This window comes from Protomyctophum parallelum (genome assembly GCF_964188405.1).
Source record: "Protomyctophum parallelum genome assembly, chromosome: 7".
NCBI lineage: Eukaryota > Metazoa > Chordata > Actinopteri > Myctophiformes > Myctophidae > Protomyctophum > Protomyctophum parallelum.
In genome coordinates, this window is record NC_139705.1 from 20,859,886 (window position 1) to 20,875,643 (window position 15,758).

A 15,758-nucleotide genomic window follows, 5' to 3' on the forward strand; every position below is an offset into this window, starting at 1 on the left:
ATTTATGACGCATACAATAGCCTATCTGCTGATAAGAGCTGTTCAGACAATAATAAGCCCAAGCATATTATCTTAGTGGGACTAGTTAATATTTGCCTTTCCAGCACAATGTACAGTATGTTTATCAAAGGAGTGGTGGTGGAAGCCATTCCTTCATGCCATTTCAGCCAAAACTGAAATGAATCATGTGCGAGTGTGTGATGTAGAATCCACCCTGGAGTTGTCAAACCAGGTCTGATGGAATGTATCGTGGGGAGTTGTCCCTTAACACTTGAGTTAATACTCATGGTGGTGGCGGGAGAGAACCATGCTTCTACACCCAGCACAGAACAAAGCTTTCAGAATGTGAAGGAAGTGTTGAGCGATGCCAAGACATTATTTCTTTACAACAATAGGTGGCAGCAATGACTCACTGGGTTCTTTTTTTCCTGCAATGCAACGATGACAGTTGAGAATTCCACATATACTTTGTATGTAGTAGTTAGTTAGACCACGGGGGAAAGGAGAGAGCCGCCTGGGGACCGAGTGAGACAACACAACCTAAAGAAGATGAGTGTGGAGGCTTTGACTCGCTCTGAGGTGTTTGGACAGCTGTGGCGGGACCTCTATGGAGACGAACCATCCAGTCACTCCAACACACACATCTTCATCATACTAGGAGCCTCTGTGAGTACAACCTTTCAAATTCAAGGATTATGGCTGTGTGAACTACATCTGTGATTGCTTGACATAGTTCCTACCATAATGTGTGTTATCTGGAGCTCATGGGAATTATCCTGTAAAACATAATCTACTGTTTGTTAACATGGCTTTCTTACGGAAACTGATTTATTTGTTTGAATTGGCCTTCTCGGTCCCATAGGAGATGAGTGCCTCCATCCTATTTTCCATCTGCTCTGCATTCCAAACAGAGGGTTAAACAGTGTCCACTTTGTGACAAGGGGACAGGACGGGAGAAATGGGTTATACAGTTTGCACAAAGCCACAAAGGGGAGCAATTCAATGGGGAATATTTCAGTGTGGTAACCTCCAGTGAGTGCATGTTGACTGAAATGTGCTGTATCTGTCCATTCCTTTGTCCAGTGATGAAAGAGAGTGATAATTTTAGGGCAGCTAGACATTTTTTTACACACTGTTCTTGGCCATAATCCAATCACGAATCCCAGGTCACAAATTCCTAAATGCAGTTTTATTTTTTCACTTTATGATTCTTAAATCATGCCCCCTTGTTCCATTTAATTCTTTGTTAATCTGCAAAACAATTACTATGAATTAATGTATATAAAATCACATTACATTCCAGAAATCGCAGAATCATGTCGCTGTGTTGAAACACAGTAACACCCCCCAGTAACTGACCATTCAGTTTCAGGTTAACTTAGGGTACTTTTTGGACTCTGCTCCTAGCACACATCACAGCCTGCACCACTATCTGGAGTGCTTGTTTTATTATGTATCTATCTTTTTGATTTCTTATCGATCACTCAGGGAGACCTTGCAAAGAAGAAGATCTACCCCACATTATGGTAAGATAAGAAAGTTACCTTTTATATTATATTGAATGACAGACAAAAGTTTCATTTTGTTCTCTTCTGTTCCCTGTAGCCACGTTGTGTGACAGGTTGACCTTCGCCCAGTGTTTTGCATCATTGCTTTCGGATGAATGTTTATCTGTATTTTCTCTAGGTGGTTGTTCAGAGATGGCCTGCTTCCAGAAGAGACCTACTTTGTGGGTTTTGCACGATCCAAACTGACTGTAGAGGACATCAAGACAGCATGTCTGCCTAATATGAAGGTAAAGTTCCTTAACTTCCTTGATCTGTAAGCTCACAACGCGATGCATTTCGATGCATTGTCTATTTTCGATTTGGTGTAGAGGGAAAAAGAGTGGACCAAGTAAGTGTGTGTGTGTGTGTTAACAGTTTACAATAAGAAAAAATGGAGATGCTATGCCAGTTCCCACTTCTTCTGCTCCAGTGTAGTTCCTGTCACTAGTCTGCTGCTAACCCCTACAGTTGGTCATGTGGAAGGCTTCCGCTTCTTTGCACCTGACAGGCTGAACAGCACCCTGACCAATCTGTAGGAGGGCAGTGAGGTCGCGACAAATTGAAGCCTTGACTATTGTGTGCTGCTGCATATTTACATACACGCTCACGCAACATACAGGTTTTGATTGATTGATTGAAGTATTTATTTTCAAAGTGGGGGGCCGCGGCTACCAAGGGGGTCCTTTGGGAAAAGTGTGTGCGGGGTATAGTAATGTAACTTCAATTGAAATTCAATTAATTATTCTGCCAGTACAGTTTATACATCATGCTGAGCTAAACATCATGTGTTAAATTAAGTATTTATATTTAAACAAGATGAAGAAAGTCTCCACTCAGATCCCCACACACAGTGACAGCCCTCCATGTTTACGCACAGACAGAATATTCTGTACACTATGTGTTAAGCAATTGATTAATGTGCTCGTCTGACCATATTTCGATGAGGGCTTCGTTCTCCTCATTTGACCACGTCTATCCACGGTAACGACCCCAACGGGACATCTTTACGCTGCCTAAAATGTGCCTTCTCCGTCTCTAACTGTGTTTACTCCTCATTCATCCACCACGTTGTTTGCTTAATTTCCTTGTTTTGATGCGATTGTATTCACTCCTGCAGTGAATCGAAGTCAGGTGCGCTTGGAAGCCAAGTGAAACCCCCATTTATTGGCGAAATAGAATGCGGTTTCTTTGATGCACATCAGGATCCGAATGAGCCTTCACACTTGCCAAACAAAGCACACTTTCCGACAATACGCAGCAGGATTCGTTTTAATCGCAGTATAGCATGCTGGTGTGAATGCGACCTTAACATAGGCTGCAGAGGAGCCCCAAAGCAATATTTTGTAAACTTGAGTTGTTTACTGTTTTGTGTTTTTGTGGTGGTTAGTTAATGTACTTGGATCTGTCCCTTTCTCTCACAGGTTACAGATGAAGACAGTGAGTCTCTCTCAGCCTTCTTTAGTAAGAACTCTTACCTGAGAGGAAGATATGATGATGCAGAGTCATTCTCTCAGCTTAACGCTCACCTGTCGTCCCTGCCTAGGGGTGCTGATGCCAACCGAGTCTTCTACCTGGCTCTGCCTCCCAGCGTCTACCACGACATCAGCTCAAACCTCAAAGCCCACTGCATGACTCAGTCAGTGTCTGTCAATTAAACTATTAAATTAAGTGTAGGGCTGGGCAATTAACTGAAAATATATCAAAGCTGATATTTATAACCAATAACTTAATCTTCATGTACATGTTCATTCACAATGTGCTCTATAAAATCACAGTAAAGAGAGATGAGCAACAACGAAAGAGTACAGCCACTAATAGTGCACTAATGCAGTTGTCAGTTGTACAGCAAAAACTTGGGGGCATTTTGTTTTAATTTTGGGGTACCCAGCACCCCAAGAGAGAGAGAGACGACAGACAGACAGACAGACAGAGACTAGTCACTGTGCATGGTGGGCTTTAGAGCTTTCCACAGCTACCCCACAACATAGCAGCTGTTTTAGCCATAATACTAAATATACTATAACTAAACATAAATCTCACTTGAATTGGATTGCAATACTTTACATTCTCATCATCCCCCAGAGGCTGGAACAGAGTGATTGTGGAGAAGCCGTTTGGCCGTGACCTCCAGAGCTCCCACCAACTGTCAGCCCATCTGTCTGGCCTGTTCTCAGAAGACCAGATCTACCGCATAGACCATTACCTGGGCAAGGAGATGGTACAGAATCTCATGGTGCTCAGGTATAGTGGATACTCAAGTCATTCCTAGTGCTTCAGCGCTTCTATACCACTGCTTCTCATTGTTTTTTAATTTCAGGGGTCTCAGTTTTAAGCCACGGAGCCTGATTTTATAGTGTGTTTTTGTTTGTTGTTGTAGTACAGTGTTCAAAATGAACCCATAAAGTTCCACTGTTTGCATTTGTACACTAGAGTTACAAACCTGCCAAGGGTCCATTAGGACTCCTTGTGGTCCCCGGATCCAACTTTGAAAGTGTTTTATACTCATACTTGCTTAGTGTTCATTCAATCGTCCATAGACCCCAAAGTTACGTGGTAGATAAAAGAATTCAGATCCTAATGAACTTTGCCCTGCTACCGCTATAGGCTACTCTGTTTCCTGGCATTCATTATTATATTTTGTTCTCTCTTTGCCAGGTTTGGAAACCGTATCTTTGGCCCTATATGGAACAGGAACAACGTGGCTTGTGTAGTCCTAACATTCAAAGAGTCGTTTGGCGCTCAGGGCCGTGGCGGGTACTTTGATGACTTTGGCATCATTCGGTGAGAAATACATGAACTCAGAAAGATGTTCCCTTCTTATTGTACAAGTTTTCCAGGGCTTATTCCGCTGTTTTTTATTACCTGAATTAGTGACGTCATGCAGAACCATCTCCTCCAGATGCTCTCCTTGGTTGCCATGGAGAAACCAACTTCCACTGCCTCTGATGATGTGAGGGATGAGAAGGTAGGACTGTGCTGCACACACAGCAATGCCAAGTCAAGGCAAGTCAAACTTTACTTCTAGGGAAACTTGAAACGGAAAGAACACACACAATATGGAAGGTACAAAGTACACTTCCTTGTATAGTGTTACTGTGCTATCTATGTAACCTTAGCCCCTCCCTTTATCTAGCCAGGGTTGATATCCCACCCTTGTGCACCCAACGCGCCAGCGCGCACACACACGCATGTGCATGTGCACATGCTCTCCAACTCGTGTTGCTGATCTGCTTATCAGCTTTACAGCTTCTTACATGTCAACAGTATTATTATTGTTATTGTTATTGCAGGTTGCATTTACTATGAAAATGTGCATTTCCCGTTGGTCCGTCACGCCCCCATATATGGTCATGCCTTGTGACATCACGTGACATCAGGGATCTACATATATATATATTAGTTTATATGTAGTCACGACGTAGAGGACATCGCCAGGGGCCCTTCCCATGGGAATGTCAATATATGGCCATATCACGCCTCAGTCAGGCCTCGTAACATCACACCTCCATATATGGTCACGCCTCGTGACACCACGTGACATCATAGAGAACCTTAGATCACCATATATGGTTGCCAGTCCATCACGCCTCGTGACATCGCACATATGTCATTCTGACATCATCAAACCCGAAAATTAAGGCCCTCATCAAACCCTGTACACTCAAGACACTGCCCTCGCTGCCACCCTTAGATCTCCATATATGGAGCTGACCTGTTCTGACATTCCATATGGTGATCTGGCCTCATCAAACCTTGTACACTCAAGACACACTCCATATATGGCCAGTACAGAATTCATTCCATATGTTGATCTGACCCCCGCATGCCAAAGCGCCAGCGCTCGCCCGGCAGTCTGCTGTCACCCAGGCGGATGCGTGCACGCGACATTGCCCTTTTATTTAGGGCCAAGGGGTTAAAATCATATTGAGTACACCAAAGTTTTATGTTAGAAATGTTGAGTATGGGTCCCCAGCATGTAGAAACTGAGAGATGCTAACTTGCATAATGTTGAGCAATTTTCATAATTGGCATAATATGTGACCATTCCATTAACAACCTAGAAGGCAAAAATCTAAATTTCATCATGCTTTATCTAGCATGTGAAATGTCAAACTAGGGGGTTTTCATGATGCTGAATCCATTCCAAGTATTAGTTTTGCACAAAAACACTCCTTGGGCTAAAAATGGCCATAGCCGTCATCACAAATGTGATGATGTCAGCACATTTGGGCAAGCTACATTTATTACTTGCGCGAGCAGAGCGCAAGTACTGTTTTCGGCTGCGTATGTCGGTGACTACCTCGGCCAATCAGGGATTGTGTATTTTTGGTGGTGTCGCTGATCAGCCAATCCAATCAGGGATTGTGTATTTTTGGTGGCGTCGCTCGGCCAATCAGAGCGCAAGTTGCCAGCTTGCTGCGTATGTCGGTGGCCCCCTTGGCCAATTGGATTGGCTCCGTATGTTGGTGGCGTCACTCGGCCAATCAGGGATTGGCTGATGGCATAACTATTATTACTTGCGCAAGCAGAGCGTGCAAGTACTAGTTTCGCCCAGAACGATATTCGATGCGTATGCACTATGCACCGTCCCAGCAAATGGCGTAATGACTACTTCTGCAGTGGTGCCAGATTACATACATGTATACATAGGAGCATTACCTTTAATCCTCCCGACACTAAAACATATCGTCATTACGTCACCATCGAAAACCAATTGCACTCCTTTAATCCACATCTTTATTACGTCATCATTGAGAGCTAGTTATACCAGTTATACCCTGACGTCATATGCTGTGAAGCCACTAAGGAAATCGGGACTTCCTGAAAGTTCATATAATGGCCTGTTGTGTCGCTGTCATTGGGCCCAACTTCACCTAGACTGTATTACCTTAATAAACATGGTCATGAATACTTTCTGCTTCCAGTCTCTAGTTTAAAGTCTCATTTCTCATGTCATAATATTCTTTTTGGAAGGACTGACAGGCTTCATTTTACGTCCATATAAATGGTAAATGGTAAATGGTGCATTTATATAGCGCCTTTATCCAAGGCGCTTTACAGAGATTGTACATTACATTCACCCATTCACACACACATTCATACACCGATGGCAGCGGAAACCATGCAAGGCACCTACTAGCACATCGGGAGCAATTAGGGGTTCAGTGTCTTGCTCAAGGACACTTCGACAGTAACTCTGGGGGACCCGGAGAACGCTTTGTCCATATTTTTACAGTATATGGCTATTTAAACAATTTAAAATAAATAATTAAATAATTATACTATTATGTGATAACATATTTTATTTCAGTTTATATTTTTTTCATCTGATATTGATGATTTATTTGTCTTTGAAAAACTAAAAAGCGATCCAGAATAATTAAATCGCTAAAACTATTTATTTTATAGATAGAAACTTGTACCATACTTCATAATACTACTTTTTTACATGCATAAGTAGGTAGGTAGCAAATAGCTAAACCTAATAATTCAACATTTCAAACGTTCCTTCACAGAGAAGCTGAGATCTGACAGTTTGTAGCGGTCGACAGTACGTTGCACACTAGTAGGCCATTTATGGCCTACTAGTGTGCAACAAGCAAGTAGGCACTCGCCAGAGTGCAGTTCTAGTTTTAACTATAATTTTATTTTAAATGTTTGTTTATGGGTTTCATCTTTATTTGTCTTTAAGTTGACAAGAGTCAGGGGTAAGTTGCACAAGTAGGCCATTCATGGCCAACTTGTGTGCAAAGTGCAAGTTGGCAGCTCGACAGAGTGCATTTCTAGTTTAAAGTGCATTATCACACTTTACTAGCAAATATTTGGAGAACATAAAAATAGAAAGATAAGGAAAAAACTGAAAAGGTTAACAAAATAAAAAATAATTGAAAACAAAATAATACATAATAATAATATAACTCTACCTCAGCGACCAGCATCTACTATAACTACTAATCTAATACCTTCGACATGAACTCTGCCTCTCTTTCACTCCCTGCCAATCTCTGTAAAATTTGCAATAAATTTACTATTTAGTCACACACACACACACACACACACACACACACACACACACACACACACACACACACAGACATCTTTCATTTAGTACACGTACTCCTGCGATCTGATTCAGTTACTTGGCTATCAGGTTATGTAAGCCCCATTATCATCGACATTGTATGAAAGCATTGTGCGCTCTCCTAGATTAACAGAAAACAGGCCGGGAGCGCATGTACAGTACAGTACAGTGCACGCCACAGAGACGTGCATGGTCAGCACCAGATACGGAACCATTATAGACCGTTTTGTTGCCCTCAGCACAGACAGTTAACCTTTTTCCTCCTTTGTGTGCATGAGTGAATCTGAAAGCAGTCAGCAGACACACTTTCACAACCTCCTTGCACTGGAGTTTTTATTTATCGTATCTGAACCAATTCTCTGGCCAGGATCTTTTCTCCATAGTCATCCAAACCAGACCAGACCAGCATGTTCCTGATGTCCCATCCTCACAGACATCCTTCATCATGATGGTGAACCGTGACGAAATAATAGCCTATGGCTTATATCATGTGTGGCTCCATACTGTTACTGTAGCAGTAGTCGTGACAAACCAAGGACAAACCAAGGTCTACATGCATCGATTGGTGAATGGTTCAGCACCACTGCCAGTGGACAGCGACAGGCTTTACAGCACAAGGATCAAATTGTGCAAAGCACTGAAAAATCTCAACAAATGCATATTTCTCTTTAAACTCTCCTTTTTGTTTGTTTAGAGCACTTTTGCATGGCGCCCCCTTACATGTTGACCCATGCAAGTGGGTCGACCTGTGCATCACTAGTAGTGATGGATTTGATGAGTAACCGGAGTCCTTCCTGTCTTTCTGCTGTTCTTGTGCTGGTGCGTGCTGTAGGTGAAGGTGTTGAAGTGCATAGCTCCAGTTGGGCTGTCAGATGTTGTGTTGGGTCAGTATGTGGGAGACCCAGATGGAGAGGGCGAGGCCAAGCTTGGTTACCTAGACGACCCCACTGTCCCCAATGACTCCCGTACACCGACATTTGCTACGGTGGTGCTCTACGTGCAGAATGAGAGATGGGACGGTATGGGCAGGCATCTTATCATTTTTGTAATCATTTTGTTTCACACTTCTTCACTTTCAATATACTGTATTTAATATCCAATCCTTACTTTACTAGACTTAATGTTTGGCTTGTTTTGTGACTGCTCCTGTATTTTGCTTTCCTCACCACCACCAATCCATCTGTCGATCTATCCGTCCCTCTGTGTTCTTCAGGTGTTCCTTTCATCCTGCGCTGTGGGAAGGCTCTGAATGAACGCAAGGCTGAAGTGCGTCTCCAGTTCACAGACGTGCCGGGGGACATTTTTAACTTGCACTGTCAGAGGAACGAGTTGGTGGTCAGAGTGCAGCCTGACGAGGCCATTTACCTGAAGATGATGACCAAGAAACCTGGGGTCTTCTTCAGCCCAGAGGAGACAGAGCTGGACCTGACATACCGCAGCAGATACAAGGTACCACATATGCTCATGTGCACGAAGAAGCCCGATCGCAAAGTGTCAAGTGAGGGGTGCTCTTATCATCATACATCATCACCGTGCTCAGCCCTCACTTTTTATCCTCAATATATTTGCTCATCCAATAAAATCATCGTGTTTGTGTTCACACAAACAGACAAAGCTGGGCCCCTCAAAAATACCATAACAGTGGATAGTAAGTAATTAGGAAAAATCACACCCGTGTGAAGTGAGGGGCGCTCTTATCATTGTACATGATCATGATGTAAATTGGCCAGAATTGTCCATTCATTGTTAATGGGAATTTAATGTTTGTGTAGGACAGAAATAGACACTAAGTCGATTTGCTCAGACACTATGACGTAAACTTCTCCGTTCATTGTTAATGGGAATTTAATGTTTGTGTAGGACGGAAATAATAATAGCTGAATATAGCACCCCTCAAAAATACCTTCACAGTGGATAGTAAGGAAAAATCACACTAGTGTGAAGTGAGGGGCGCTCTTATACTGTACATCACATTCCATGCTCAGCCAATCAAATCATTTCCGTTGTACAAACACACAAAGCTGGGCATAGCGTCCCTCAGAAATGTCCTGCACAGTTGAGAGTAAGGAAAAATACCTGCACAGTGGATGCCAGATTTACAGTTTAGGCGTTTAGCAGACATTCTTATACAGAGCAACTTGAGGTGTTGGCTTGTTGTGCCCTATAACCTTGTGAGACCGTTGTAACCAGCTACGTATATCCCATGGCAGAGACACAACCTCCAGCTAATGGGAAAACCTCACAATAGATGTATAGCACACCTGTGTGAAATGAGGGGCGCTCTTGTAATCGTACATCAATTTATGTTAGCGGACATTTGACATTGCTACATAAGGTACATAAGGTGGTCCCTTATTGGCCAAGCACTCCCTTCAATATGTGATTGGCTAGCCGATTTGCTCGTTTACATATTCCGTAAGTTTTCCCTTCAATGTCAATGGCGTTTAATGTTTTGATGTTTAATTTACGTCATATTTAGCAGAAATATCAGCTCTTATCATCATACATCATCATGCATCATCTCATACTGGCCAATAGAATGCCTGTTGCCTGTGATTGGTTAGCTGATTTCCTTGTTTCCTCGATTTCCTTCAATGTGGAATTCTGACGTCATTTCTCCATTCATTGTCAATGGCAAATATTGAGATGTGTGGGGACAAGATTTAGCGGACAGTTGACCTGAATTCCCCTTTCATTGTCAATGGCAAATCTTGAGACATGTTGGGACAAAAGCTGTTTATAGAAGGGGCTAGCGACTTTTAAAGAACCTTCCTGGGCAGATGTTGGCTTATCAATTCCCTGATATGTGCCTCATGGCCAATGGCCAAGCTTCATGTGATGTTTGTGTTGCCGTATCAATATAAGCGGAAGTGTGCGCAATACAACTTCATTATTCTGAATCGCCGTAGTTGTCTGCAATGTTCCTTTGGTTGGTGCGTGTGAAAGGAGGACCAGAGAGATTCAACCATGCTGCTGTGGCAGTGGGGCACAAGGTCTACTCCTTTGGAGGTTACTGTAACTCGAACGGCAGGGATCAGATGGACGTGCATGTCTTCAACACAGTGTCTTTGCGGTGGATGAAGTTGAAACCATTGACTACTGGAAGTGGAGAATGTTCCCCTGAGGTCCCCTCCATGTGCATGAGCCACACAGCTGTGCTGATAGAAGATATAATCTACCTCTGGGGAGGGATGGTGAATTTTGAGATAGAGGAGCATGACAACCAGTCTACTGTCAGGGGGGACAACTGCAACATGCTTTATGCATTTAACGTCGACACCCACACATGGTTCAAGCCCAAGGTTTCTGGGACTGCTCCACAGATGAGGCGCGAGCACTCAGCCTGTGTCTTGGAGAAGTGCATGTATATCTTTGGAGGGTTCAACCGGCCAGGACGCCCTGAAAGTGATGACATCTACAAGCTGGACACTGATACAATGGTCTGGTCTTTAATAAACACGGGAGGAAGGCCAGCACCTGCTTCATCGTGTCACTCTGCCACCGTCATCGGGACAAAGATGTTTGTATATGGCGGCAAAAGGACATACACCGACCACCACAATGACATGAGCATGTTTGACATAGAGACCAACTGCTGGCTGGACATGCCTTCTACACCGTCTCCAGCAAGACGTGCGTGTCATTCAACCTTTGCCTTCAATGGAGAATTGTATGTATATGGTGGCCATAACTTTTTTCAGGTCCAGACCTTTAACGACCTATGGAAATTTAATCCAGAGACATTCTCCTGGAAGAGGGTTGAGCCCAGAGGGAAAGGCCCGTGTAGGATGACTAATATGTGCTGTTGCATGGTGGGAGATCGTGTCATCCTCTTTGGAGGATATAGATACACAACAGATGATCTGTATATCTTAGACTTAAGTCCTAGTCTGAAGACGTTATGCAAGGTAGCAGTTATGCAGTACGATCTGGAGCAGTCGGGACTCCCGCACAGCATCAGGTGGGAATTGGCAGTCATGACAACAGCAAGAGAAAAAATCACATAGCCCACTAAAAGGAACCAGGAACTAAGCAGCATTATACAGGAGATTAGAGAACTTTACTACCAAATGAAACGCCCTATGGCTAGACATGACTACAAAGAAGATCTCTAAGAACACAAACCTCTACACCCATTCAGTCTTCATCAGGAATGAATTACAAAGTAAAGAGATGCTTTTGGAAAAGAACAGACAGTCATGGAAGAACTACAAGAAACAGAGATGAGAATTCCTGCAAAAGTAGAGACCTTTGCAGTTCTTTTTTTATATATGTATATATTTATTTATTTTTCATTGAGTTTAAATCACATTATATATATACAAGGACAACAATACAAACACTGTGAACCCTCTCCAAGAGACGTTTGTGTTTTATTTAACGCTTTCTTTTTTGCTACTGCTATGTCATGTTTTTGTTTTAGTTTTTTAGGCATTCACTGCTTTATTTCAAATACAGTGAACAGAGAGACAGGAAAAGGAGAATGACATGCAGTAAAGTACATCCGGTCGGATTTGAACCGTGGCAGCTGCAAGAAGGATTCTAGCTTAGGTTAGAGGTTATAATCCTAAATACTTCTATAACTTTTTCAGACACTTTTCAGACACAATGCTTTAGTAGCACCATGTATGTAAAGTATATTGGCGATCAACAAAATGTACCGTTATGTGTCCAGTATACGAAAATGAAAATGAACTGAAGTGAACTGAAATGGTATGTGCTCTTACTCTGTGACCCACCAGGTCACATTATATATACTGTACATGTTGGACTGACTGTATAAGGATCAGATGATCTTGAAACCTCTCTAAATCTTGGAACTGCTATCCAGTGTTCAGGTATTTTTGAGGGGCGATAGCCCCTCCTATGTCCAGCTTTTAGTGTGTGTGCAAACACAAACTTTGTCCTACACAAACATTAAATGCCCTTGACAATGAATGGACAATTTTGAGTGTTTGTGAAAACACGAACATTGCGTAACACAAACATTAAAGACGAAGGTGAGGACGCAAATTGTGTCATAATATGTGTTGTACCTGCTCTTATATAAGGGCAGATGCAAATAACAGCGGGTCGGATGTCTCATTCCCCAGCAGTGGTGTAAAGTAATTAAGTAGGCTACATTTACCACAATTCTTTGGTATTACTTTACTGGAGTACCGGTATTTCCAATTTTCAGTAATTTTACTTCACTACATCTCAGAGGCAATTATTATACTTTTACTCCACTACAATTATTAAGTCAAGCCATTTAAGATATAACTAGTCTAAGTTTGAACTTAGTGTAAGGTGGTGCAACTGGCTCAAATTGTAGATTTAGATTATTATTATTATTACAGAACATACATTAATCACTTCAGCCCTATACATTTTGACCATCTGACAATAGCCGATCTACAAGCTCACAATGCGTCGCAACGCAATGTGAACTTGTTGATCTGCTTTTTTTTTATACGTTTTTTTATTATTTGAAAAGTTGTGCAATTGGACATTCTGCTTACTTCCTACTTTTGGTACTTTATTTTTAAACCATTACTTTTGTATTTTAAGTACATTTTTAATTCCGGACTTTTAACTTGTAACAGAGTATTTCTACATTGCAGTATTGATACTTTTACTTTAGTAAAACATTTGAGTAGTTTTTCCACCACTGTTCCCCAGGATGTGAAGCTCCCAGATGCGTATGAGAGACTCATCCTGGATGTGTTCTGTGGCAGTCAGATGCACTTTGTTCGCAGGTAAGTGATCTTTGTATCTTTTGCCATCATGTAGCACTTTCCTAGCCTGGCTCCAGCCCTGAATCGCTAGCCACGGCCATTGAAAAAAAAAATGTTCTGGCGAATTATGAAGTGAATCAAAATGAAAATTCAGACTAGCAGGCTAGCACTTTCTCACTAAACTGACTCTCCCCCTCTGTCCCTGCAGTGATGAGCTGCGAGAGGCCTGGAGAATCCTCACCCCTCTCCTTCACCAAATAGAGGAAGAGAAGATAAGTCCCATCCCCTACATATATGGAAGGTACTGTAAGTGTGGCTTAAAGGCATACATAGACTATAGTTCACCCCCCAAATGACTTTTGACGATTTCATGACCAGCAGTGGTTCCCTATATGGAGACACAAAGGATACTCTGTGTGTCTCCATAGGGAACCACTGTGTGGTCATCAAATTATTGGCTTAGAGTTAGTCTACTCTCCAGGCATGGGGTGCGTAAACAATAGAAAATACATTTTTGGGAGTGAACTATCCCTTTTAGGCCAAGACACTAAGAGGCTATCTTTCTAACAAATTTTGGATGGTTTGTGCGAATTGTGCCACGCTTCGATTCCCCTCCTATGCCCAGCTTTCCCGGTTTGTGTAAACCCAAACATTGGCTTGTGATTGGCGATGATTTGTACATATTGAAGAGTCAGGGCAGAATTCAAGTGAAGACGGAAACGTGATGAAAGATGATTGTGATTGGCCGGAATGAGATGATGTATGATGATGTACAGTATGACGATAAGAGTGTATCCTGTTGTCTCTGTCCTGTCAGCCGTGGTCCTAATGAAGCAGATGACCTTGTGAGGAGGGTGGGATTCCGCTACGAAGGAAGATACAAGTGGGTGAAGCCCCACACTGTTTGATTGTTAATACACACATATGCAACCAAAGTGTAGGCTTGTTTACAACTTGCGAATGATGATCACTCACTTCAATCCTTCACTGCTGCTTTTTGCCGCACTACCACTGCATGGAAAGAAAGCTCACTGGTTTTTGCCCGAAGATTTAGATCCACAAAGTGTGATTCTGGAAATGTAAAATCATTGCAATAACTTGATTCCATCAGTGTGTGTCTGAAATAGCATGGCTGAATAAATTACACTTTGCCGGGTTTTTTTGTGCCTGTACTACTTTATGCTCACTGCTGTGGATGTCACTGCTTAAGGGCTATACAAATGCATTTGAGTTGAGACCTAACCAGCGTAAGTCACACAGTGAATGTGAATTGCTCTTTACACTGTAGAGCTGCTATTTTCGGTCACGACACAGCACGCAGCCAAGTATAAATCAGCCATTACCCTCTGATAGTGGAATGCCTTTTCCAGTTTACACTGGAGTCGCATTAATGCCAAGGACTGTGTTCTGTGCTACTCAGCAGTCCAGTGTTTACTAGTGTCAACATTCATTTATAATGGCCGGGGCCGGCCTAGTGGTCCGGACACCTAGGCTGGCAATCCAGCCTGGCAGCATGTTGCCGGTTCGAGTCCCGATCCCGACAACCTTTGCTGCGTGTCTTCCCCCAACTCTCTCCCCGTTTCCTGTATATCTATCAATGAATGCAAAAAAGTCCCCCATAAAATTGTTAAAATAAATAAATAATTATTATTATTATAATGATAAACAATTACACACCTATGTTAACTTCTGCTCCACAGCATACAGTATTGTCCCTTTTAAGTTATATTACATTGACCAGGAAAGCTGGCTGGCCTGGCTCAGTAGTAACATGTATACAGTACAAAGTGGTGCTCTTCTGACCGATGCTCGTGGTTGTGAAGTGTTACCTAGTACTGTACAAAGACAGACCTGGGAAAAGACAGGAACTCGAACAGTCAACTCAATTTAGGTAAGTTTCAGTCAACTTAATTTAAGTAAGTTTGGATCTCAGCTCAAATTTAGGCTGCTGAACACCTTATAAACACATCTATATTTAGTTTCCTTTGTATTGCATGAACTAGATTTCACACAATGATCATTACTACCTCACCAGACTGTAGAGTGTACATTCCAGTTAGTCAGCCCTGACCGCCCTGCGTCTGCTTTAAGCCCTCTGCTGCTGACTGATACTGTTTCCCGTGTCTGTCTCTACCAGGTACATGGCCTAGCTGGGGGGGCCCCCGTCCACACAGACACAGACACAGACACACACACACAGACACACACACACACACACACACACACACACACACACACACACACACACACACACACACACACACACACTCTCTCTCTCTCTCTCTCTCTCTCTCTCACACACACACACACACACAAACCAGCAAATGACAGACACAGTGATTGCTCTGTGTACCTGCCAGAAATTGCAAAGGAAGGTTTGCAGCCCAAAGTGTTACATGCTGCGATTATCGT

At 42.6% G+C, this 15,758-nt stretch overlaps 2 protein-coding genes across 2 annotated transcripts; both read left to right on the plus strand.

Annotated features, from left to right (window-relative positions):
* The first annotated feature begins 532 nt into the window (after nucleotides 1–532).
* LOC310861163 (glucose-6-phosphate 1-dehydrogenase-like) lies at nucleotides 533–14,415 on the plus strand. The gene is made up of 12 exons (XM_083768504.1): nucleotides 533–666; nucleotides 1,489–1,526; nucleotides 1,687–1,795; nucleotides 2,969–3,183; nucleotides 3,630–3,788; nucleotides 4,203–4,328; nucleotides 4,419–4,512; nucleotides 8,462–8,648; nucleotides 8,843–9,078; nucleotides 13,291–13,367; nucleotides 13,555–13,647; nucleotides 14,164–14,415. Exons 1-12 carry the CDS (start codon nucleotides 550–552, stop codon nucleotides 14,252–14,254), a joined length of 1,542 nt encoding a protein of 513 aa, XP_083624630.1. The 5' UTR covers nucleotides 533–549; the 3' UTR covers nucleotides 14,255–14,415.
* LOC310861264 (kelch domain-containing protein 3-like) lies at nucleotides 10,548–11,856 on the plus strand (the record flags this gene model as incomplete). The annotated part of the gene is made up of 2 exons (XM_083768660.1): nucleotides 10,548–11,262; nucleotides 11,771–11,856. The coding sequence occupies 2 exons, from the start codon at nucleotides 10,548–10,550 to the stop codon at nucleotides 11,854–11,856; spliced, it is 801 nt and encodes a 266-aa protein (XP_083624786.1).
* Nucleotides 14,416–15,758: the final 1,343 nt, after the last annotated feature.